We start from the raw sequence: 27,814 nt of genomic DNA on the forward strand, positions 1-27,814 counted from the left end.
AATACCATTTGCCAATGAAAGGATCAGAATTCCTTGGAGAAATGGATGATTCTAGGGCTGAGATAGAAAAAATGCCAGATGAGCCTAGATCATATAATGCCAGAATTTAAGAAAATGCTTTAAGAAAACAAACAAAAAAGGGATGAAAGCACGTCAAAAGGACATAGAAGGCCAACTTGAAAGAGTGCCACAAGTTGAGCAAGAAAATACAAAACAATATTGGATTACAACCTAAATTATAAAATAAATATATACAAGTCCATACTGGTAAATAAATGATGGAATAAATAAATAAAAAGCAGGAGAAGGGAAGAAGGGACTAATCCTCACCAAGAATTTCAAATATGTATAGATCCAGGAAATGAGTCTTAAGTCCCACCCCCTTGAGTGTAGACTGGACTTAGCATCCTGCTTTCAAACAACTGAGTATGGTAAGAGAACTTTATAGTAGATAAACCTGGCAGACACGACATTAACCAAGTGATCAGGTTAATATATATAAACAGTAATTCGTCAGGTGATTTAATAATAGGAAAGAATGAGAGACTGTCATAAATCTGAGAAGCCTAGGAAGAAATGATGACTAAATCCAATGTGGTACCCTGAAATGGATAGTACAACCAAAAAAGGACATTAGAATCTAGTGTAATCATGATAAAACATCAGATAAATCCCAATTGAAAGATATACTATAGCCTGACCAGGCAGTGGCACAGTGGATAGAGTGTCGAACTGGGATGTGGACGACCCAGGTTCGAGACCCCGAGGTCACCAGCTTGAGCACGGGCTCATCTGGTTTGAGCAAGGCTCACCAGCTTGAGCCCAAGGTCACTGGCTCGAACAAGGGGTCACTAGGTCTGCTGTAGCCCCCCCCCATCATCAAGGCACATATGAGAAATCGATCAATGAACAACTAAGGAGCCACAACAAAGAATTGATGTTTCTCATCTCTCTCCCTTCCTGTCTGTCCTTATCTGTCACACACACAAAAAAAGATATACTATTAGTCCTTAAAACTGTCAAAATCATCAAAAACCATGAAAGTCTGAGAAATTTTCACTACAAAAAGAGTCTAAGGAAGCATGACTACTAAATATAATATGGTTTCCTGAATGGGAGGGATCCTGGAAGAAAAAAAAGAACATTTGGTAAAATTAAGGAAATCTGAATGAAGGATGAACTTTAGTTAATAATTTATCAACACAACTTCATTAATTGGGAAAAATGTGCTGTGTAAGATGTTAATAATGAAGAAAATGGGTGTGGAGTATATGGGTAACTCTGTACTAATAAACAGTACTATAAATTGATTAATTCTATAAATCTGTAACTGTTGTAAAATAAAAACTTTATATTTAAAAAAGACATTAGCGGAAACACTGGGGAAACCTAGAAAAAGTCCGTAGTTAATAGTAATATATCAATATTAATTTTTTGGTGTGATGATGTTCCACAGCGACCGTATCAAATGTAACATGGTTTTATAAGAGGCTAACATTAGGAGAAAATGGATGAATGGTACGTATATGAAACTCTGAACTTTCTTTGCAAGTTTTCTGTAAATCTAAAAATAAAAAGTTTATTTTTTAATGGGCAAAAATATTTTTATTTTTTTTTTTATTATTTATTCATTTTTTTAGAGAGGAGAGGGAGAGATAGAGAGAGAAAGAGGAGAGACAGAGAGAGAGAGAAGAGGGGGAGGAGCTGGAAGCATCAACTCCCATATGTGCCTTGACCAGGCAAGCCCAGGGTTTCGAACCGGCAACCTCAGCATTTCCAGGTCGACGCTTTATCCACTGCGCCACCACAGGTCAGGCAATATTTTTATTATTAAATAAATAAAAATATTTAAACAGCGTGACCTGTGGTGGCACAGTGGATAAAGCGTCAACCTGGAATGCTGAGGTCGCCGGTTCAAAACCCTGGGCTTGCCTGGTGAAGGCACATATGGGAGTTGATGCTTCCTGCTCCTCCCTCCCCCTTCTCTCTCTCTCTCTCTCTCTCTCTCTCTCTCACTCTCTCTCCTCTCTAAAAATTAATAAAAGAAAAATTTTTAAAAAAAACAAAAAATTTAAAAAAATATTTAAATCTACACTTAAGAGACATGAGTGACCAATATGAACAATGTTCATTATAGAAATGTAATTATAAACAAAATTAAGAAGACACTACACACTCATTTAGAATTTAAAAGACTGACCTCTTAAATGAAAGGGACAAATTCTTGAGAGACATAAACCAGCAAAGCTCACTCAAGAAGCAGATAATTTCAATAACCCTACAAGTATTAAAGAACTGAATTCCTACTTCAAAAGCCATGAAAAAAACTACAGACTCAGATGACTTCATTGGTAAATTCTACCAAACATTTAATAAGTCCAATTTTACATACATTCTTCCAGAAAATAGAGGAAAAATTACTAGATGTGGCCCACAATATCCTGACAACAAAAGCAGACAAAGAGCCTGACCTGTGGTGGCGCAATGGATAGAGCATCAACCTGGAATGCTGAGGTCACCAGTTCAAAATCTCAGGGTTGGCCAGTCAAGGCACATACGAGAAACAGCTACTACAAACTGATGCTTCCTGCTCCTCCCCCCTTCTCTCTCTCTCCTCTCTCTAAAATCAATAAACAAAATCTTTTTTAAAAAAATCAAAGAGATTACAAGAAAACAAAACTACAGATAAATATTCCGCATGAATACTCTAAATGCAAAAATCCTTTAAATTGTTTTAGCAAAGTAAGTCTAATAATATACAAAAAGAAGAATAATTAATTATTGACAAGAGGGGTTTTAAAAATTCAAGAAGACAAGAGCAGAAATTTCATAAGAAACATAATTAAATGCCAAAAAAAATATGTTGGATATTAATGTAATGTGAGAAAATGCCAACTCTTAGAACATCATCAAATATGAACCCAATTTCTTGTAACAAGGTTAAGTACTTTTGATCTTGGAGATAATCTGATTTCTTTTAGCATCAGTTATGCCTTCTCACTGTATTTCCACTTTTGCTAAAACTAAAATTAACTCTATATATTGAAAATACTTGGAATGCAGTGTGATGACCTTGGGCCAACTTGGAAAGGCAATGAGGAAAAAAAATATTAACAGTTTCTAATTTGCTACAGGTAAATCTTAAAGTAGATCATTACATACTTTTAGGAGACAAATCCACCAAAACCTCTGTCTCTACATGTCAAATTATTACAGGAAAGTTGCTTCCTTTCTTTAGGCCTCATTTTTCCTGTTCTTTTATAAGAGGAGATTCAACTAGATTCATTCTTAAATTCAACCAATATTTACTGAGCACTTACTATGCATCACTTTTATAGACACTGGGGAATACAGCAGTAGGGGGGAAAAATAGACAAAACCCTCTCCCCTCACAGGGTTCAGAGACAAACAAAACACATATGTAAGATATAAAGCCCACTTAAAGATAATAAATACTATGAAGATAAATAAAGCAGGGAAAGAGCAGAATGTACTGAGGGGGTATGGTTTTAAGTGGGGTTATAAGGGGATTTGATGATTTTTAGGTTCACTTTCAGTTCAAAAATCCAGTGATTTCCTTTTAGGTTGATTAGGCAGCATGAAAACACACAGTGAACCTCTGAACCTGACCTCTTTAAACTCATGTATTTTATCACCTTGCTCTGTATGTCACCACTTATATTTTAGAAAAATGGGATTAAACATAAATTTTTCCATACTGAGACAAAGCACATGCGGTTATTTAATGAAATAAGTAATTTCCCAGTCTTGCCTTGGGAAAGGAAAATAAGAAAAATAAAACCTAGCAATTTCTCCCCAGACAAAGGATCTAAAAATGTGGCATTTTTGTACGATATAGAAAGGATTAAAATTAGCTGTTTTTTTCTCCTCCTCCAATATATTTGTGGTCTGGAATCTGGTCCTTTATCGGGCCTAAGTTACAACAAGAGGTAGTTTAATAGCCTCTCCAAAATAAAAGATTTTCCATAAGAAAAGTATAAAAAATAAGTATTACTCCTATAGTTATTGCAACTACCATATTTTGTGTGCCTGCTATGTGCCAGGTATAGGACTAGACGTTTTATGTATTAGGCTGAACTATATGAAACTGTCACTTATAGGTCAAATACAGCAATGTTATATAGTTTAAATATGTTTTATCCATTAATTTCAAATTCCATGAGAGAGAAGTCTGTATAGGTTAATTAAGTTGTTGCATTTCTGGCCCTGGCCAGTTGGCTCAGTGGTAGAGCCTGGCATGCAGAAGTCCCGGGTTCGATTCCCAGCCACGGCACACAGAAGTCCCGGGTTTGATTCCCGGCCACGGCACACAGGAGAAGCACCCATCTGCTTCCTCTCTGTCTCTCTCTTCCCCTCCCGCAGCCGAGGCTCCATTGGAGCAAAGATGGCCCGGGCGCTGGGGATGGCTCCTCGGCCTCTGCCCCAGGTGCTAGAGTGGCTCTGGTCGCAACAGAGCGACGCCCCGGAGGGGCAGAGCATCGCCCCCTGGTGGGCAGAGCGTCACCCCCTGGTGGGCGTGCCGGGTGGATCCCGGTTGGGCACATGCGGGAGTCTGTCTGTCTCTCTCTCCCCGTTTCCGGCTTCAGAAAAATACAGGAAAAAAAACAAACTAGTTATTTAACTTAAAAAAAAAAAGTTGTTGCATTTCTATAGCTCATCTATTAAATTATTATGCTGGGCAAAACTTTAAGGTAACATAAAATTTCTGTCTGGGTCTGATATAAGGCCCTCTGCCCAGCTGACAGTGCTAAAAAGGCAAACTGGAAGATACTGCCCATCTATAATAATGAATTTGTGCAATCAGATAACTTAGACATTTTTAATAAGGATTTTACATAGGACTTAAATTTTATTTTAAGCATTAGAAGTCAGAACACTAACTTCAAGAGCAATCCATAGCCATGTGGCTTCATTTTGAGAAAAGTTGAGTTTATTAGCTATAACTACTGTTCTACTTACAAAGACAGAATCTTCATTCCAAAAGTAGTATTTTTTTCTCCACTAGAAAGAACCACCAAAAATTATACTAATATCTTTAATCTGTCTATTTGGAATGGAATTTCTATTTCTTTGGAAATGCCTCATTAAAAAAATCTTTCCCAAAAGAGAACACTATAAACCAACTTATTAAATTCAATCCAAATAATTTTAAATTCATCTTTTAATAGTAGGTAAGTCCATAAAGTTTTTTGTTTGTCTTCTGGCAGCTATTTTTCATTCACTCTACAGTTCATGTCTGAAGTTCACATTTATAAGACATTAATAAAATAGCTTTTAGTTATCTTCTAAGTAATTCTATGTAATCTAAAGTTTCATCTAGCAGAAAAGGGCAGGCACTTTGTATGTTACATTATTAGCAGATGTGAGTCTATTCCTAACATCTAAATGCCAAAAGAAGGTTCAGTGAAACATTAAGAGAAAAAAGAAAGCTACCAAAAGTGTTTTGGGGAGAAAAAGAAATTAATATAAGAAGAATGTGGTGATTACATTTAGAAATCAAGGAATTTAAACAGGTAAGTATATAAAAACCTACCAGCTCATTGCTTGTAGATGTGAGTCTTAGTTTTTCTTCAATTTCCTTTCCAATTTTCTGAACAGTTACCTGAGTCTGTTTAATTGCACACTGGGCTCTATGAAGCCTAGAAATAAAAGGTGTAGAAAAATTTAAGTGAGTTAACTATAAACTCTCAATACTGAACCACAGATATAAATGGAACAAAATGAGGATAAATCTTCTAGGATAAGGAACTCAAACTGAATGTTTCACAATTTTCTAGTATATTTACAATGAAACACAGTATGCTCTAAAAGCACCCTTTTTATACCTGCCTGACTGCCTCTGGCACATTGAAAGCTAAAATAAAGAACTTACAGGAATCTGGAAGAGACCTTAGAAAATTATCTGGTCAAATTCTATCATTTTTCACAAGTAGAAACTGAGGTCCAAGAAAAGTTTAAGTAGATTGCTAAAGTCACCAGGAGAACATTACTGCTATGAAGGCTGAATATTACTTATAGGTATCCATAAAAAAATTTAAAAAAAGTAATCATCTCAATTAAAAAGACTGATTTAAAGCAGCAGCTATACTGAAATAAGCAACATTAAAAAGCATTGAGCCATTTTATTTTTTGGTTTAATTATGGGTTTGTGTTTTCCTTGGTCTCTTTATCTACAACAGGAGTGTGTGTGTTTGTGTGTGTGTGTGTGTGTGTGTGTGTGTCTTACACATTTACATATTAAAAATGGTCAAACTGTCTTTATTTATAGATGGGATGATTTCCATGTAGAAAATAATTAGCAATCTACAAAACAACTAGAACTAAAAGTCAGAAGATGTAAGGTTAATATATAAAACTTCAGTTATATTTCTATATATGGGTCAGTAGTTTTGCAATCACAATCACAATCCCAAAAGACTGGGGGGTTTTGGGGTAGAAATGAAGAAGAAGCTGATACAATAATTTACACAGAAAAAAAGAATCTAGAAGAGACAAACCAATCTTGAAATCCACCAGCGTTTAAGGTTTACTTTTTGATAAAGCTACATAATCAAAACAATACGGCACTGGCATAAAGATTTTATAAAATAGATCAAACAGAATAAAGAGTGTAGAAAGACCTACACATATAAGGCCAATCAGTTTTGGACAAAATTAACAAAGAACGTAAAGTTTTTTAAATAAATGGTACTGGAACACTAAATAAACATTGGGGAAAAGTAATCTCATTCTCTACCACACAGCACCCCAAAAAAATTAATTCAAGAAGATCACAGTACACATAAAAGTTAAAATCATAAAACTTCTAGAAAAATATACGGGAAAATCTCTTGCAGTCTTGGGGTAGGCAAAGATTACTCAGAGAAAATACGAAAAGCAGTAAATATAAAATTTTAAATAAATAAATTAGACTTTACCAAAATAAAAACATGTCTGTTCATCTAAAGATGCCATTAAGAAAATATAAAAGCAGACCACAGACTGGGAGAAAATATTTGAAAAACATCAACCTGACAAAGAACTGTGTTTAGCCTGACCAGGCGGTGGCACAGTAGATAGAGCATCAGCCTGGGACACTGAGGACCCAGGTTCAAAATCCCAAGGGTGCTGGCTTGAGCAAGGGGCCACAGGCTCGGCTGGGGCCCCCCAGTCAAGGCACATATGAGGAAGCAATCAATGAACAACTAAGGTGCCATAACGAAGAATTGATGCTTCTTATCTTTCTCCCTTTCTGTCTGTCTCTATCTCTCTCTCTAAAGAAAGAAAAAAGAACTGTGTCTAGAATGGTTAAAGGATTCTTACAAAACCGTAACAAAAAGAAACCCTATTAAAAATGGGCAAAAGAGTTAAATACTTCACATAAGTAGATAGAATGGCCAATAAGCATAGGAAAATGTGCTCAATATCTTAGTCATCAAGGAAATGCAAATTAAAATCATAATGAGCCTGACCCAGTGATGGCACAGTGGATAGAGTAAAATTCTACTATTGAAACCCGGAGGTCATTGGCTTGGGTGCAGGGTTGCCGGCTTGCGTACAGGATCATTGACATGATCCCAAGGTTACTGGCTTGAAGCCCAAGGTTGCTGGCTTGAGCCCAAGAGTGCTGGCTTGAGCAACGGGGTCACTGCTTTGGATGGAGTCCCCTACCCCAATCAAAACATGTATGAAAAGCAATCAATGAACAAATAAAGTGATGCAACAAGTTGATGCTTCTTATCTATCTCTTCCCTCACTCTCTCCCTTCCTGTCTCTCTCTTAAAAAAAAAAAGTTCCTAGAAAACAACTCAATGTTCATCAAACAGAATAATAAACAAACTGTGAAATACTCATACAATGACATTCTACTCAGCAATAAAAGGACACACCACTGATACTATGTAAATGAATCTCAAAAACAATATGTTGAATGAAAAGAGCTAGAAACAAATACATACTGTATAATTCCATTTATAGCCAGTTGAATGGGTAACATCAATCTATGGTGACAGAAATCAAGAGTCGCTAATTGCCTATGTGGGGCAGGACTGACTGGTAGAGCATAGGGAGAACAAAGGAACTATGAGGTAAGGGAAATGTTCTGTATCTTGATTTCGGTGAGGGGGGACATGGATATACACGGAATTTAAACTTAAGATCTATTCATTTCACTGCATGTGAATTTTATCTCAGTTTTTAAAAATCAGTCAACAATCCTAACCTAAAAGTTATACTATATATGAGGAGGTTAATTTTATTAGGGATGTGATGACATTAACCCCTCTGCCAACATTATTATTTTTTTTATGACAAGACACACTAAAAAAAAATCATGACATACTCTGCACTTTTGAAAGTTGCCTGACAGTTATTAAGGATTTCTTAGGTCATCTAAAAAGGAGCAACTCTTATAATAGCTAGTTTGCTAATGAGATGAGTTATTTAGCAACCAACTTTTACTTGCCTGAAGCCTAAGGTTGCTAGCTTGAGCAAGGGGTCACTGTCCTGGCTGGAGCCCCCTAGTTAAGAAATGTATAAGAAGCAATGAATGAATAATTAAGAGGCTGCAACTATGAATTAATGCTTCTCATCTCTTCCTCTTGTCTCTCTCTCTCAAATCAATAAAAAAATATATTAAAAAAGTAAGGAAAAGTCCTTTGTGATGTACTCCCAGCATACTTCAGTTTCTTTTTCCTGATATTCCTTACCCTGTACACTATACTCCAACAATACTGAAGCACTGACAATTCTCCAAACACATCATGCCATTTCTTGCTTCTGTACCTTTGAGTGAGCTATTCTATCTCCCAACAAGTTTTCCTTGTCCTTTAACATGTAAGTATATCCCTAAATCCATTGAGAGGTAGTTCAAGCTTAACTTCCTCTTCCCAGGCCTTCACAGACTATTCCAGACAGTTAGAGGTACTCTTTCTTCCGGAATTCTGCGGCTTCATGTATACAATACCTCTAACAAGATTATAGAACATTTAAAGCAACTATTTCCTTACTAGATCTTTCCGAAGGAAAAAAAAAAAGATCTCTTTTCATGTACCTTCCCAGTGCTTAGCATGGAATATGGCACAGAGGAGGCACTCAACATGTGTTTGTTGGCTGAGTGTTGACTAATGCCTGCATATAAAGCACAGTCCAAAGATTTGATTATTTTTTAGTGATCAGTGGGAGATTGAAAGATTAATGTGATAGTTTTCTATATTTATAATTTCAAAAGAATACTCAAAACAAAGATCACACAAATTAAAGAGCACTCATTCAGGTAGGGAAACAAACTATTTTTACTGAAAATATCATATTAACATAATTCTAATAACGATAGGCACTATCAACCTAAGAACAGAAATCAACAAAATAGCCTATTACTTTAAAAGAGGAAAAATGCTGCCTAACATACTCACTGGTACTATGCAAACAACCTTGTCAAATGGTAAAGACTTTAAAAATAAAAATGATTCATGACCATAATTAATGTATGACTTCAACTATTTGGCTCTCACTGCCCCAGACGCTTTCTGATCTTACCTTAGGGGCTTAAAACACACAGACAGAGTCACATTTCCTCCAATCTTCAGTGTTATCCAAATAGACTTTCAGAGCCCCTGCTACAGCAAGACAGAGCTAATAACGTCCCCCTTTCAAACCCAACAGGAGAATAAAAGTTTGAAGTGTTTAGGCATTTAGGTATAACGCGGACATCCTGATTCCCCTGGGGCTGAGGAGGTGAAAACTGACAAGAAAAGAAACAACTGCTTTACCTCCAAACCAGCTAGTCAGTTTCAAAGGAATGTTCCTTAATTTTGCAAACTGTAAATTGACACTATAAAGAAAGAAATATATATCATCATCTAATCATGGGGGTGACTAGTCAGTATCAACACTAACACTACCCAGCTAAACTAAAACTCTTTTTTGTTGTTGTTTGTTTTTTTGTTTTTTGAATTTTTCTGAAATGAGAAGCAGGGAGGCAGAGAGACAGACTCCCACATGTGCCAAACCAGGATCCACCCAGCACACCCTTCAGAGGGCAATGCTCTGTCCATCTGGACCGTTGCTCCATTGCAACCAGAACCATTCTAGCACCTGAGGCAGAGGCAATGGAGCCATCTTCAGCACCTGGGCCAACTTTGCTCCAATGGAACCTTGGCTGCGGGAGGGGAAAAGAGAGATAGAGAGAAAGGAGAGGGGGAAGGGTGGAGAAGCAGATGGTCACTTCTCCTGTGTGCCCAGGCCAGGAATCGAACCTGGGACTTCCACACGCTGGGCCGATGCTCTACCGCTGAGCTAACTGGCCAGGGCTTGAACTAAAACTCTTAACCATTGGTGTGGGAAGGAAGGATCAAGTAGCTATTTGATAGACATTCTGATTACTGTATAGCAAATAGATGCATCCCTATTGATATAATTTGAAGTAACAGTAAAATTGAAACTGGGCTAAATATAATGCTTTGCAATTAGATATTGCTATAAAAGTAAAGATACATTGAATAAAAGGTATTATATCAAATAATTATAAATAAACAGTGAGACAATACCAATGAGATAGTAACAATAATCTCAGTAAAGGAGAAATTAAGAGACACTTTTTGCCTACTTAGTGTTGATTATACCATATCTGAAATGCTATATTGAATTTTAAGATGAAGAATAACAGCCTCACCAGGAGGAGGTACAGTGGGTATAGCTTTGGATTGGGACTCAGAGGACCCAGATTTGAAACCCCAAGGTCACCAGCTTAAGTGCAGGATTGCTGGCTTGAGTGTGGGATCAGAGACATGACCCCATGGTCAATGGCTTGAGCCCAAAAGTCGCTAGCTTGAAGCCCAGGGTCACTGGTTTGAGCACAAGGTCGCTATTTGGAAGCAAGGGGTCACTCACTCTGCTGTAGCCCCCCAGTCAAGACACATATGAGAAAACAATCAATGAACAACTAAGGTGCCGCAACAAAGACTTGTGCTTCTCATCTCTCTCCCTTCCCATCTGTCTGTCCTTATCTGTCCCCCTTTGTCTCTCTATCTCTGTCGCAAAAAAAAAAAAAAAAAAGATGAAGAATAACAAGTCAGAACACCTACCAAGGCAGTGAAGCAATTTCCTGTGGATTACAGTAAGAGATAAAAAGGGAGAAGAAAATAGAAAAATACAGGATCCTACTGAGAAAAATAGAAACCTTATAATTAAAGGCTTTGTATCTCATATGAAGAAGCTTAGATTTTTATTCTGAAGTTATTCAATAACTATAAATATTAAAATGTTTTAAGTGCACTTTAGAAAGATCTTTCTCCCTATAATAAAGCTACTGGGACACTGAGAACAACACTGAAAACAGAAAGGCTATTGTGAAGTTATTGCAACAGTCGTAGCAAAAATTTAGGTGTTGTCCTAAATTGAAATAGTAACAGGAGGGATGGTATAGCTGTAAAAAGTGAGAAAGAACAAGAGTTAAAGACTGATGCCTAAAAATAAACTATGAACTTCAAAAATGCAAGAAGATATAGCTACAAATCCTAAAGAAATTTAAAGGGTAGTAAAGGGAAATTATAAACTATGTGAAATTGTCAAATTGCTAAAGAGTTTTAAGTTTCTAAAATGAACAAACAAAACAGGAAACCTGAATGGCTGTTATTTAAAGAAACTACATTTATAGTTTAAAACTTTCTCACATAGAAAACTCTAGGTTCTGATGACTTCACTGGTGAAACACTAATCTTAACACAATTCTTTCAAAGAAGAGGGAACACTTTCAATAACCCTGACAACAAAACAGGACTACAAAATGACAAAAAAAGAATTATGGACAAATATCACACATGAATATAAATTAATGAGAGAGTGAAGGAGAAAAATCATATGATTATTTCAAAAGATGCCCCCCAAAAAGCATTAAATAAAACAACTAAAAACAAAAACCCTCAACAAAGTAAAAAGAAGAGCTTCCAAAATCTGATAAAGACTTATATACAAAGCAATCTATAGCTAAGGTTATACTTAAGATCAAAAATAAGGAAAGATATCTACTTTCAGCACTCTATCCAACACTGTATTCAAGGTCCAAACCATTGTAATAAGGCAATAAAAAGAACTCACAAATATAGAAAAAGGGAGAAGCAAAAATGTCTATTCACAGGTACTATAACTGCATGCATAGAAAAATTAAAAATATCTATAATCAAACAAATAAATTTAGCAAAATTACAAGATTCCAAAATAAATACTGACTTGTATTTTTACACAGTATCAACAAATAACTAGAAATAAAATGTGAAAGATCTATACACTAAAAAAACCAGAAAACATTGTTGAAAGAAATTTAAAAACATCTAAAAAAAATGGAGACATACCATTTCAGAGATTGGGAGACTCAAACTTGGTAAGAAAATAAGTCTGTATCAGGGTGATCACTTTCAAAAGTTATACAAGTGTCAAATCACTATTTTATACACCTAAAACTAATACTGTATGTCAACTGTAATTGAAACAATATTTTTAATATTTAATTTTATTTTTATTATTGAATTTATTAGGATGACCCTAGTTAACATAATTATACAGATTTCAGGTGCCCAGCTGTACAGCATATTGTGTGCTCACTCCCACAAGTCAAATCTTTGTCCATCACCATTTATGCCCCCATACCCTCCTCCACCCACCCCCTCCCAACAATCACCACATTGTTATCTGTGTCCATGAGGGTTTTTTTTGGGGGGGGGGTCCATTTTTATTCTATCCCCCCGCCAACAAAAAGAAGTTAAGTCTCCCTTAAACTTATCTATTATAGTCAATGCAATCCCAATCAAAACCCTAGAGTCTTTTCTCTCTAATTGACAAGCTGATTCTAAAATTGATATAAAAGTCCTAGAATAGCCAAAAAAAAAATGTTGAACAAAGTTGGAGGGCTTACAATACTAGGTTTTATAAGTTACATAATGCTATAGTGTGCAAAGTAATAGGAGTTGCATAAAGCTAAACAAACAGATCAATGAAATAGAATCCAGATAATAAAAAATAGGCCTCTTCATATATAGGCTGGGGCAAAAATAGGTTTATAGTTGTTCACATGGAAAAAATGCAATAATAAATAATAATATAAGAATAAATTCTGTGTTCCACGTACTCACAACTGCAAACCTACTTTTGCCCAATCCTGTAAAATCAATTTATTTTCTGATTAGGAAAAGAAAAACTATGTCAACAAATGACACTGAAATAACCAAGTAGGATGATACAAGTCATTAAGCAATTATACGATACAAATCTTCATATCATTACTATCATCTTGCTTATTTTCCTCCCAAAGTTTTTATTACATAGCTTATCAAACACCTTACTAGAGCTATTAACTGGATCTACAAATCTAATTACCCTTTCAAACTGGAGACTTCAGTCTGAGATAATTTGTTCTTGGGAATGGCTCATTAAAGGGGAAAAAAAGTTAAGTTTCAATTTGAAGAAAGGACTGATAGGACTCTGACAACTGTACAGAAGAGAATAGCCATTTAGGGTATTAGGAATAGCTTTTCAAAGTCATTAAAAGAAAAGTGTACATTGACTGCTCAGAACAAGAAGTAGATGGTGTGCTAAAGCAAAGGGTATGTGAGAGCACGGTCATGAGAAGCAATCTGAGAAGGCTGATCTGAGTCAAACTGCTGTTTTTTTAACGCCTGAGAAATCTTTTTCATCTCCACAGCACCCACAGCAGTCTTGGACACATAGGAATCACTCAAATACTTGCTGATGGGTTTATTAAATATCATAGTTTCCCAAAAGACCAGAAGTCTACCCTAAAGTCTACCCTAAAGCCTTCTACATTCCTCTGTCTAGACCATAAACATAGTTGAGAAGAACACACAGTCTCATGGTAATAGAATCAAATAGAACAGAACATTACATATGAAATTAACATACTCTTGTGGAAAAGTAAATGGCAGCATTGTGGGTGGGAAAGTTCTATTGAGGAGACAATAGGTGGTATGAAAGCATGTGACAATGAGAGTGTCAGGTCTAACCAAGATGTGCCCTCAAAACTAACAAACAACACTGATGAAGCAACAGTTACAGAATAATCAACCCTTCATTTTTCCAATTTACATCTCATATAACTCATTTCAGGCAAGAAGAACCACATTTGGCATAAAAGCAGGCCAAATCCTTTCCAGATTTTTTCATAATACTATCCATGTGCTAAAAAGGCAAGTCTAATTTAAAATATATTCATTGTACAATAAACATACTTGAAGACGTACATTATCTACAAAAATATTTCAGAATTAGAAACAAGAAAAGGGGACAAAGTATGATATGGGCAAGATTCTAAAAATTAAGAGAAATACTATATATCACTTGATGCCAATAAATTAAAAAATACAGGAAAAGAAAATGATTTTCTAAACAACTATAAATCACCAAGTTGTCTCAAGAAGAAATTAAAAACCTGAGTAGATCAATAACCATACAATAAACAACCATACAAATACATTAAAGTTGCAGGATACAAAACTGATGTATAAAAATCCATAGTATTCATATATACTAATAATAAAATTTTAGAAAAAGAAATTTTAAAAAAATTCCTTTTCTAATTGCAATAAAAATAATAAAATAACCTAAGAAATAAACAAAGAATGTGAAGGACCTATACACTAAATCTACAAGAAATTATTAAAAGAAACTGAAGAAGACACAAAGAGATGCAAAGATATTCTCTGGTCATGAATTGGAAGAATCAAAATAGTTAACATGGTCACATTATCCAAAGCAATATATAGACTTAATGCAAACTTCATCAAAATCCCAATGGCATATATATATATTAAGAAAAAAAGTCATAAGACTTGCACGGAACCACAAAACCACTAAAAAAACCTGAATAGCCAAAACACTCCTGGGGGGAGGAGTCATAAAGCTGGAGGTATCAAATTCTCTGACTTCAAATTTTACTACAAAATGACAATAATCAAAACAGCATGGTATTGCAGAAAAAGAGACACACAGACCATGGAACAGAACTAAGAGCCCAGAAATACATCCACATTTATATGGGTATATAATTTTTGACAAAGGAGCCAAAATAACACAATAAAGAAAAAGACTCACCCTGGCCGGTTGGCTCAGCGGTAGAGCGTCGGCCTAGCGTGCGGAGGACCCGGGTTCGATTCCCGGCCAGGGCACATAGGAGAAGCGCCCATTTGCTTCTCCACCCCTCCGCCGCGCCTTCCTCTCTGTCTCTCTCTTCCCCTCCCGCAGCCAAGGCTCCACTGGAGCAAAGATGGCCCGGGCGCTGGGGATGGCTCTGTGGCCTCTGCCCCAGGCGCTAGAGTGGCTCTGGTCGCAACATGGCGACACCCAGGAGGGTCGCAACATGGCGACGCCCAGGATGGGCAGAGCATCGCCCCCTGGTGGGCGTGCCGGGTGGATCCCGGTCGGGCGCATGCGGGAGTCTGTCTGACTGTCTCTCCCTGTTTCCAGCTTCAGAAAAATGCAAAAAAAAAAAAAAGAAAAAGACTCTTCAGTACATGATGTTGGATATAATGGAAAGCCACATTCAAAAGAATGAAACTAGACTGCTATTTGTCATCATACACAAAAATTAAGTCAAAATAGATCAAAGACCGAAAATATAAGACCAGAAACAATAAAATACACAGAAGAAAACAGGTACCAAATTATGGCTGTAGTCTCTAAAAGGATACTATAAATTTAAACTCAAAGGCAATGGAAGTAAAAGGAAAAATAAGTGAATGACACTATATCAAACTAAAAAGCTTCTACATAACAAAAGAAACCATTAACAAAATTAAAAAGGCAATCAACTAAATGGGAGAAAATATTTGCAAACAACAACTCCCATCATGGGTTTATATCCAAAATAAAGAACTCATAAAAAATAAAAAAATAAATTAAAAAAAAAAAACTCATACAACTGGACAGCAACAAAAACAAAAAAACCAAGCAATCCAAATAAAAAGTAGGCTGAGGATCTGAACAGACACCTATCCCAAGAAAGTATACAGATGGTCAACAGATATATGAAAAGACGCTCAACTTGCCCTGGCTGACGGTACAGTGGATAGAGCCTTGTTCCAGAGCACCAAGGTCACTGGTTCAATCCTGTGAGCTACAGTTCAATCCCAAGGTTGCCAGTTCAATCCCCAGTCAAAGCATATGCAAGAAGCAATCAATGAGTGCACAACTAAGTGGAACAATTAGTTAATACTCTCTCTCTCTCTTTCTCTCTCTGTACCCTCTCTGTCCCTCCTTTTCCTCCCTCTCTCAGAAAAACAAAAAAAGATGTTCAACTTCACTAGCTATTACAGAAATGCAAATCAAAACCACAATGAAATACCACCTCATACCTGTTAGATTGGCTATTATCAACAAGACAAGTAATAACAAGTGTTGGAGAGGCTGTGGAGAAAAATAGGAATCCACATACATTTGATAGTAAGAATGTAAACTGGTAAGCCACTATGGAAAGCAGTATGACTGTTCCTCAAAAAATTAAGCACAAGTAATCTATCATATAACCCAGCAATACCTCTTCTAGATATCTAACTAAAAAATTTGAAAACATTTATTTATTTTATTTTTTTATTTATTCATTTTTAGAGAGGAGAGAGAGAGACAGAGAGAGAGAGACAGAAAGAGAGAAGGGGGGAGGAGCTGGAAGCATCAACTCCCATATGTGCCTTGACCAGGCAAGCCCAGGGTTTCGAACCAGCGACCTCAGCATTTCCAGGTCGATGCTTTATCCACTGCGCCACCACAGGTCAGGCCTGAAAACATTTATTTTAAAAGATACATGTACTGCTATGTGCATATTATTCATGGTGATCAAAACATGGAAACAACCAGTGTCCTTCTTTAGATGACAACATAAAGATGTGGTACATATATACCAGAGAATATTACTCAGCCATAAGAAAAAATGAAATACTGCCACTTGTGACAACCTGGATGGATCTTGAAAATATCAATCTAAGCAGAATAAGTCAGACAGAAAAAAAATCAAGAACCATATGATTTCACTCATATGTGGAATATAAAATTGAAAGCAATGAAAAACAAGACAAAAACAAACAAAAACTCACAGACAACAGTATGGTCGTTACCATATGGAAGGAGGGGTGGGAGAGATAGAAAAGAGGAAAGGGGGTCAAACTGTGGTGAAAGAAAGAGACTGGATACAATGCAATTACATATGATGTGGTACAGAATTGCACACTTGAAACTTGTATAATTTTATTAACCAATGTCACTTCAATAACTTTAGTTTAAAACTTTTTTAAAGAAGGCAATTTCATAACTATAAAGAAGCCAATTTGTCAAGAGGATATAACAAGTCTAAATGTTATGAACCTAATAGCTTGAAAATACACAATGCAAAATGTGGTAGAACTGTAAAGTGAAACAGACAAAGCCACAATTTTAAGAGAAGATTTTAACAGCCTTCTCTGACTCAGTAACAACAAACCCAGAAAATAAGTTAACGATAAAGAACACTTACACAACCGATTTGACCTGGTTAACATTTATAGAACACTCCACTCAACAACAACAGTATGTTCTTTTCAAGTGCACATGATATGTGTAACATTAAAAAACATAGTCTGAACCGGTGAAAGTTTGACTCAGAATGTATGAGCCTGAGCTAGATAGAAGATGATGACTCACTGCAGGGTACAGAACCTCAGTGGGGTAAGGATGGTGTTCCTATGCTAGGAAGGGATGGCAGCAGCAACAGGGGACTGATTACAAACAAAGGGAATTGATATAAAATGTAACTATAGTGAAGATGATGGGAAACAGATTTTTCACTTTTGGAGAAGGGAGTCACAAAAAACAAAAACTAAAATGACCCTGTGGCATTAAATTTAAATTAAAGCTACCTCTTGTGGGCTCGTCACTTTTACACAGGTAGGTAGATAAGTAAATAGGGAGGTAAGTAGGCAGAAAGATGGACAATATAAACTCATAGGTGAGTATACATGTGTATACTTGAATATATTTCCTAAATCTCTCCACTAAAGGCCTTAGAACAGTGAGCAGTGACACACCATTTGCAAAGAACATACATAAACAGACCCAGATATCAGTTTCTAAAAAACTGTTCTTCACTAAAAGAAATCAAAGCTCCTTAGAGTAATACCTAATTCTAATGTAGCAACAAAGGAAATACATGGAATGTTATTCCAGAAAGGAAGGAAGTACAGAAAGAGTGATGGAAATAGGTGATAAGAAAACAGAAGCTAGCTTGAAAAGGTTCCCAAAGCAAAATTGAAATAATTTCAGTATCAAAATAAATAATTATATATAACCCATTGGATAACACAGAAATTCATGAATCCATAACTTATATAAATAAATGACGAGAAGAAAGCTTTTCCTCACAGAATGTCAACTGATCAGTATAGAAGAGAGGACAAAATCAAAAAATAACAATTTGACAACCATCATTTTAATAATTAATTCAGCCAAGAAACATCAATATAGTTAAAAATAATGAGTGGAAATTTGATGCAAAATGAAATATTTACATAATCTAAAAACACCTCCCCACAAAATACAGATTGCAAAGTCAAGAAGGGTAACTTGCCCTGGCTGGCTGGCTCAGTGTTAGAGTGTTGGCCTGGCATGTGGATGTCCCAGGTTTGATTTCTAGTCAAGGCACATAGGAGAAGTGCCCATCTGCTTCTCTTTTTCTCTCTCCTGCCCCCTCCTGCAGCCATGGCTCAATTGGAGACAGTTGGCCCAGGCACTAAGGATGGTTCCATGGGCTCAGCCTCAGGCATTAAGCTCGGTTGCTGAGCAACAGAGCAACACCCCAGATGGGCAGAGTATCGCTCCCTAGTGGGTTTGCCAGGTGGATCCTGATTGAGCCACAATGCAGATCTCTGCCTCTCTGCCTCCCCTCCTCTCACTGAATGAAAAAATTTAAAAAAAGGGTAACGTGACAGGAGGTACCAAGTTGGCTGCAGTGTAGGTAGAAGTTACACTCACATGCTCCAGGCACCAGATTTACTGATAAATAACAAAGCAATCAACCTGCATAACCAAATGAAGGCTAGCTGAACCATAATGCTATAACCAAAGATTTATAGAAGGACAGAGACATGGAAAGGGCTGGCCCCTGCAACCACATGCAGCAGCTGAGAAGTTGGAGGGATATATTGGATGCAAAACTTCCTCCCCACAGGAGCATGGGGTCTCAACCCCACACAGGGATCCCCAATTCAGAGTAACAGAGATGGGAGAAGGAGCCTATGTAGCATTTGGTGATAAAAATCAGTGGGGATTCAGTCCTACTGGGAGGGAAGGAATTCTACTAGAGACCTAGATGCCACCTTCCGAGGATCATGCATTTCTACTGTTTCAGCACCAGCTTGGAGAGTGCACTGCCCAATTTTCCAACTACTGGAGACACCACTCTGCCCAGCTAGCTGCTACACCCAGAGGCAACCTCTGGGGGGCTCTTTTCCTGGAAAAGCTCCTGGCAGAGACTCAACCAGTAATTGATCTGTGTAGCTTTGGGAAGGGGAACATTTTCCTTCATTTTAAGTGCACAAGCAGCGCCCTCCCCTCACCTATTGGATCACTTAGCCTCTCCTGCCACTCTGTGGCCCAGCCCTGATGAGTTCAGTCACTTGGAGTGACATGCAGAGCTGGAACATTTGGAGCACTGTCTCCGGGAAAGGCTTTTGTCAAGGAATCAGACAGGTGGGTGTGTTGGGTTGTGTGGCTATATCACAGAGGAGGGGCCCTCCTTTCTCCCATGCAAGCTCATCCCTCACTATCCCCAGAAAAAGAATTAAATGAAATGGAAGCAAGCAACCAAAATACTAGATGTAGAGTTTATAACAATGGTAGGGGAAAAATCAATGATCTCTATGAGAACTCAAAGAGATGGTAAGCATTAAAAAGGACACAGAAACCATAAAAAAGAACCAGTCAGAAATGAAGACTACAATATCTGAAATATAGAATACACTAAAAGAAATCAACAGAGCAGAGGATAGAATCAGCAATTTAGAAGACAAGATAACAGTAAGTACCTAAGCAAAGTATCAAAAAGAAAAATAGCCCTGGCCGGTTGGCTCAGCGGTAGAGAGTCGGCCTAGCGTGCGGAGGACCCGGGTTCGATTCCCGGCCAGGGTACACAGGAGAAGCGCCCATTTGCTTCTCCACCCCTCCGCCGCGCTTTCCTCTCTGTCTCTCTCTTCCCCTCCCGCAGCCAAGGCTCCATTGGAGCAAAGATGGCCCGGGCGCTGGGGATGGCTCTGTGGCCTCTGCCTCAGGTGCTAGAGTGGCTCTGGTCGCAATATGGCGACGCCCAGGATGGGCAGAGCATCGCCCCCTGGTGGGCAGAGCGTCGCCCCTGGTGGGCGTGCCGGGTGGATCCCGGTCCGGCGCATGCGGGAGTCTGTCTGACTGTCTCTCCCTGTTTCCAGCTTCAGAAAAATGGAAAAAAAAAAAAAAAAAAAAAAGAAAAATAAATTTTAAAATGAGGAAAGTCTAAGGGAACCTCTGGGACATCAAGCATAAAAACATCTTTAGCACAGGAGTACCAGAAAGAGAAAAAGAGTAAGCAAGGAATAGAAAATCTGTTTGAAGAAAAAATAGCTGAAAACTTCCCTAACCTGGTGAAGAAAAAAAAAAGTCACACAAGCTCAGGAAGCAAAAAGAGTCACAATCAAGATGAACCGAAAGAGATGCACACCAAGACATATCATAATTAAAATGTCAAAGGTTAAAGACAAAGAGAGAATCTTTTCTTTTCTTTTTTTTTTGTATTTTTCCGAAGCTGGAAATGGAAAGGCAGCCAGACAGACTCCTGCATGCGCCCGACTGGGATCCACCAGGCACGCCCACCAGGGGGCGATGCTCTGCCCATCTGGGGCGTCGCTCTGCCACAATCAGAGCCATTCTAGCACCTGAGGCAGAGGCCACAGAGCCATCCTCAGCGCCCGGGCCAACTTTGCTCCAGTGGAGCCTTGGCTGTGGGAGGGGAAGAGAGAGACAGAGAGGAAGGAGAAGGGGAGGGGTAGAGAAGCAGATGGGAGCCTCTCCTGTGTGCCCTGGCCGGAAATCGAACCTGGGACTCCTGCACGCCAGGCCGATGCTCTACCACTGAGCCAACCGGCCAGGGCCCAAAGAGAGAATCTTAAAAGCAGCAAGAGAAAAGCAATTAGTTACCCATAAAGGAGCCCCCATAAGGCTGTCAGCTGATTTCTCCAGAAACCCTTCAGACCAGAAGGGATTGAGATGCAATATTTATAGTGATGAAAACCAAAGATCTAAACCAAGACAACTCTATCTGGCAAGGCTATCATTTACAAGTGAAAGTGAAATAAAAAACTTCCCAGGCAAACAAAACTAAAGGAGTTCAGGATGATCAAACCAGTTTTGCAAGAAATGTTAACAGGCCTGCTTTAAAAAAAAGAAGGAAAAAGAATAAAGAAAGAATAAAATGGCAATAAATAAATATCAATAATAACTTTAAATGTAAACAGATTAATGGCTAAAATCAAAAGACATAGGGTAGCTGAATAGACAAGAAAGCATGACTCATATACATGCTGTCTACAAGAGACCCAACTCAATACAAAATATACACATAGAATGAAAGTGAAGAAATGGAAAAGAATATTCATGCAAGTGGAAATAAACAAAAAAAGGCTGGGGTAGTAATACTTTTATCAGACAAAATAGACTTCAGAACAAAGGCCATAGAAGAGACAAAGAAGGTCACTACATAATATGAGAGGGATAGATCAAACAACAGGATATACATCTTGTAAACATATATAAACATAACATAGGAGCACCTAGTATATAAAGAAAATCTTGGTAGACATTAAGGAATAGATCAACAACAATACAGTAATAGTAAGGGATTTTAATATCCTTCTGTCATCAGTGGATAGATCTTCCAGACAGAAAATCAACAGAGCAGCAGAGACCTTACATGACACCCTGGATTGGATGGATTTAATATTTACAGAACACTTCATCCCAAGCAGTAGAATATACATTCTTCCCAAATTCACATGGAACATTCTCAAAGCTAGACCACATGTTAGGACATAAAATAAGTCTTAATAAATTCAAGAAGACTGAAACCATATCAAGTATCTTCTCAGACCGCAATGGCATGAAAATAGAAATCAACTATAATAAAAAATAAAAATAAAAAAACATTCAAACACAGGGAGGCTAAATAACATGCTTTTAAACAATGAATGGATTAACAACTGGAATTAAGGAAGACATCAAGAGTTACCTGAAAACAAGTAAAATGAATACAGAACAATTCAAAATCTATGGACACAGCAAAAGTCCTGAGAAAAAAGTTCATAGCATTATAGGCCCATTTCAAGAAACAAGAAAAATCTCAGATAAACAAAGAAACCCTGCAGCTGTAAGAACTAGAAAATGAACAAAGCCTAGAGTAGGTAGAAGGTAGGAAATAATTAAGATGAGAGTGGATATAAATAACACAGAGACAAAAAAATATATAAAACATCAATGAAACCAAGAGCAGGTCCTTTGAAAAGATAAATAAAATTGACAAACCTTTAACCAGACTCATCAAGAAAAAATGAGGACCCAAATAAAATTATAAACAAAAGAGAAAAAGTAACAACTAACACTATAGAAATACAAAAGATCATAACAAAATTCTATGCACAACTATATGCCAACAAATTGGACAATCTGAGTGAAAAGAACGGATTCCTAAAAACATACAATCTGAACCAAGAAGAATTCAGAAAACCTATACAGACCAATTATAACCAATGAAATTAAAATAATCAAAAAACTCCCAGCAAACAGAAATCCTAGACCAGATGGCTTCACAGGCAAATTTTATCAAATGTTCAAAGAAAATCTAACACATATTCTTCTCAAACTATTCCAAAAATTCAAGAAAAGGGAAGATTTCCAAGCTCTTTTTATGAAACCAGCATTATTCTAATTCAAAACCAGATAAAGATACTACAAATAAAGAAAATTATAGGTAAATATCCCCCCAGAGATGCTAAAATCCCCAACAAAATATTAGCAAACCAGATCCAACAATACATTAAAAATTATACACCATGATCAAGTGGGATTTATTCCTGGGATGCAGAGTTTGTATAATACTAGCACATCAATAAATCTGATACATCACATAAACAAAATGATCAAAATAACATGATCATATCAATAGATACAGAAAAAACATTTGATAAAATCCAATCCAGCACCCATTTATGATAAAAACTCTCAGCAAAGTTAAAATAAAAGGGTCATACCTCAACATAATAAAAGCCACATATGACAAGCCCACAGCTAACATCATACTCAATGGGCAAAAACTAAAAGCATTTCTCTTAATACCAGAAACAAGACAGGGATGCCCACTTTCACTACTTTTATTCAACATACTACTAGAAGTCCTACCAGCACAGACAGAAGAAGAAACAAAAGACATCCAAATTTGCAAGGAGGAAGTATTCATTATTTGCAGATAACATAATATTGTACATGGAAAACCCGAAAGACTCCAACCAAAAAACTACTAGATCTAATAAATGAATCCAACAAAGTAGCAAACTACAAAATCAATATTGAGAAATAAATGGCATTTTCATATACCAATAATGAACTATCAGAAAGAGAAATGAAGAGAACAATCCCATTTACTATTGTAAAAACAAAGAGATAAGGTACCTAGGAATAAATTTAACCAGGGAGGCATTAGACCCATACTTGTAAAATTATAGGATAGTCAAAGAAATAAACTGAGAAAGATACAAATAAGTGTAGGTATATACCGTATCCATGAATTGAAAGAGTTAATTAACATCAGTAAAATGGTCATACTATTTATTTGAAGTGATCCACAATTCAACATAATTCCTATTAAAATACCAATAGCATATTTCACAGATCTAAAACAAATATTCCAAAAAGTATATGGAACCAAAAGACCCTGAATATCATCAGCAATCTTGAGAAAGAAGAACAAAGGTGGAGGTATCACTACACCTGATATCAAACTATGCTACAAGGCCATTGTGATCAAAATAGCCTGGAACTGGCACAAAAACAGGAATATAGATAGATCAATGGAACAGAACAGAAAGCCCAGGAATAAACTCATGCCTTTATACTCAATTAATATTTGACAAAAGGAGGCAAGAGCACACAATGAAGTCAAGACATTTTCTTCAATATATGGTGTTGGAAAAATTGAACAAGTACACGAAAAAGAAAAGAAAAAAGGAAGGGAGGGAGGGAGGAACTAGACCACTAATTTATACCATAGACAAGAACACATTCAAAATGGATAAAAGACCTAAATGTAAGTCGGGTAACCACAAAAATCCTAGAAGAAAATAAGCAGTAAAATCTCAGACATCTCTAGTAGCATTATTTTTGCCAATATATCTCCACAGGCAAGGGAAATAAAAGAAAAAATAAACAGATGGGAGTATATCAAACTAAAAGCTTTTGCACAGCAAAATAAGCCATGATAAATTAAAAGGAACCCCCCTGAATGCGAGAATATATTTGCCAATGGGATATCTAATAAGGGGCTAATTTCCAAAATATATAAAGAACTTATAAAACACCAGGAAACCACCCAATTAAAAAATGGGCAAAGAACGTGAATAGACACTTCTCCAAAGAGAACATATAATACTGATGGCCAATAGACATATGAACAAATGTTCAACATCACTAATTTACTGGGGAACAAATTTTTTTTCATTTTCTGTGACATGAGGTTTTAGAACTGTTTCTATATATTTCTGCATCGCTGATTCCAAATCTAAAATCTGTTTTTTGGTGCATGCTCTAGTTTTTAGTTTTTATGCAATTTTAATTTCTTTTTGTTACACTTAATGGCATGCATTGGTTTTTAAATTGGAGTTAAAGGGCAACGACTCTTGGATAACCACAAGGCAATTAACGTTTTATAAACATCACTTTTACATAATTGTAGTTGTTTTTAAATGTAAAAAAATTATATCTGATAAAAAAACACCCTCTTATTTTGTTTTAAGGTTGAATCATGGCTTCTTTGAGTAGGTGTAAATATAAGAATAGTCCTGGGCCCTGGCCGGTTGGCTCAGCGGTAGAGCGTCGGCCTGGCTTTCAGGAGTCCCGGGTTCAATTCCCAGCCAGGGCACACAGGAGAAGCGCCCATCTGCTTCTCCACCCCTCCCCCTCTACTTCCTCTCTGTCTCTCTCTTCCCCTCCCGCAGCCAAGGCTCCATTGGAGCAAAGATGGCCCAGTCGCTGGGGATGGCTCCTTGGCCTCTGCCCCAGGCGCTAGAGTGGCTCTGGTTGCGGCAGAGCGACACCCCAGAGGGGCAGAGCATCGCCCCCTGGTGGGCGTGCCGGGTGGATCCCAGTCGGGTGCATGCGGGAGTCTGTCTGACTGTCTCTCCCCGTTTCCAGCTTCGGAAAAAATACAAAAAAAAAAAAAAATAATAAAACTAAATGTTGAAAGTTTTACAATAAGAAAACCTAAAATCTTGAATTGCAAAAAAACCCTGTAGCTTAGAGGAAAAACTGTCAGATTTGAGATCAGCACACTCAAATTAGGTAAAAGCAAGTGTTTTTGTGGATGCAACAAAAATTTTGTTCCCCAGTATTATCAGAGAGATGCAAATTAAAACCACAATGAGATATCTCCTCACACCTATCAAAATGGCTATCAATAAATCAACAAACACGTGCTAGTGAGAATATGTAGAAAAGAAAGCACTCATGCACTATTGGTAGGGATGCAGACCTATGCTGTCACTATGGAAAACAGAAGAGAGTTTCCTCAAAAAATTAAAAATGGAACTGTGGAGTGATGTCAGAGAAACTGTAGCATGAGAGAAATTCCTGGTCTCTCCCCTTGAAATTGCAACAAATTGAGCAACTACAACTCAGTGAAGGAAGACCAGGTGGGCTCCCAGCCCTGCCTAAAAGATCCGGGAATCAAAGGGACTGAAGGTGGGACAGGTTGAAAGGGGGGTGGAAAAATTTCACAGTGGACTCTGGAAAGGAGAGAAGCCAAAGGGCTGAATTCTTCTCTTTCCTTGATGATCTCAGTGGGAGGGAGGCTCCATTAGCTTGCATTTTGTTTTGAGCCAAGAGAGGCGGAGAGATTGAAAGGCAGAAGGGAAGGAGCTAAATTAAGGTGGGGGCATCCTAGCACAACAGGGTCACGTCGGGGTTCCCATGGTTAGCCTACACGCTGGCTCCCTTGCAATCAGTGCAGCAGGGCATGTGCACAGTTGGCAGTGCTTGTTCATTTGGCATTCACTTAGCTCACCAAATTCAGCCATGTAACACTCAATTGTACTTGATCAGCAGCATGCACGGAGTTCAGCCCAGTGGCACTCAAGCATGCTCCACAGGCACGCACTTAGCCCATGGAGTTCGACCACCCAGCGCTGGGCACATGGAGTATAGACCACGGAGCTCCGCAGTCAACTGCCATTGGCCCACAGTGCACTGCCTGCAAAGACCAAAGTGCAGCCCCCATCCTCCCTCCCCTTGCAGTAGGAAAAGTGGCATGGGAAACACCCCACAGCTGACTTTCTGGGGCCACTCTCTCCCCTGTGAGGCAGAGGTGCTCTGGGTTTGAACCCTTGGTCTGTTGAGATGTGGAGAGGAGCACCAGGAGACATGGAGACCACCATTGCTAGAGCCATAAAACCACAAATCCATAAAGCTGAAACTGTAAAGTCCTAACAACATCCTCCACTCATCAAAGGGACTGAAGTGGACTACATCATTAGGACGGTGACAGCAACACCTCAGCATAGCTCTGCCCAGAATTTCAGAGCCAAGATTTGTATTACAGTGAAACCTACTGGAAAAAAAGAAAAGTAACCTAAAACTAAAAAAAACCAAACTTTATTTTTCTCATTTTTTCTTTTTTTCCCATTTGAATTTCATTATCCTGTGTGTGTGTGTATGTGTGTGTGTGTGTGTGTGTGTGTGTATTTGTGACAGAAACAGAGAAAGAGATACAGAGAGAGGGATAAATAGGGATAGACAGAAAGGGAGAGAAATGAGAAGCATCAATTCTTCATTGTGGCACCTTAGTTGTTCATTGATTATTTTCTCATATGTGTCTTGACTGGGAGGCTACAGTAGAGCAAGTGACTCCTTGCTCAAGGCAGTGACCTTGGGCTTCAAGCCAGCAACCTTTGAGCTCAAGCCAGCAATCATGGGGTCAAGTCTATGATCCCACGCTCGACCCAGCAACCTCGTGCTCAAGCTTGTGAGCCCCTACATGCAAGCTGGATGAGCCCATGCTCAAGCCAGTGACCTTGGAAATTTGAACCTGGGTCCTCTTGTGTCCCAATTCCACACTCTATCCACTATGTCACTGCCTAGTCAGGCTGGTTTTTAAATTTTTATTTTTTGTGTTTTATTTTTGATCCTTTTTCTTTTACTCTTTTTCTCTTCTTTTTTCTTTTATTCTCATATGAATTTCACTTTTAGCCAAATTATTATATTTTAACTCTTATTTTTGTGGTGTTTTGTTTGTTTTATATTTCATTTATTCCTTTTTCTCAGTTCTTGCTCTTTGTTTTCTGTAGTTTTTCCTTTGTACTTATTATTTAAATAATTTTTACTTTTTCACTGTATTTTTTCAATTTTTATTTTTCATTAGTTTGGTTGTCCATTGTTAGAGATCTTAACACCACTGTCAAAAGCCATCAAGGAAGAAGAAATCCAATATCATGGATACACATGACAGAGACGTAGTTAAGATAATAATAATTCTCCAGGAAAAAAATCTCAATTA

The 27,814-nt window shown here is 37.5% G+C and overlaps 1 protein-coding gene across 3 annotated transcripts in view; it reads right to left on the reverse strand.

The window, feature by feature from the left end:
- Window positions 1-27,814, reverse strand: part of UVRAG (UV radiation resistance associated) — a 361,575-nt gene that overhangs the window by 196,261 nt on the left and 137,500 nt on the right. For all 3 annotated transcript variants that reach the window (XM_066249903.1, XM_066249894.1, XM_066249913.1), the window contains one exon: window positions 5,555-5,660. In XM_066249903.1, coding sequence (XP_066106000.1) covers window positions 5,555-5,660 — 106 coding nt within the window. The remainder of the gene's footprint in view (window positions 1-5,554; window positions 5,661-27,814) is intronic.

This window comes from Saccopteryx bilineata, chromosome 1, assembly GCF_036850765.1.
Source record: "Saccopteryx bilineata isolate mSacBil1 chromosome 1, mSacBil1_pri_phased_curated, whole genome shotgun sequence".
Lineage (NCBI taxonomy): Eukaryota > Metazoa > Chordata > Mammalia > Chiroptera > Emballonuridae > Saccopteryx > Saccopteryx bilineata.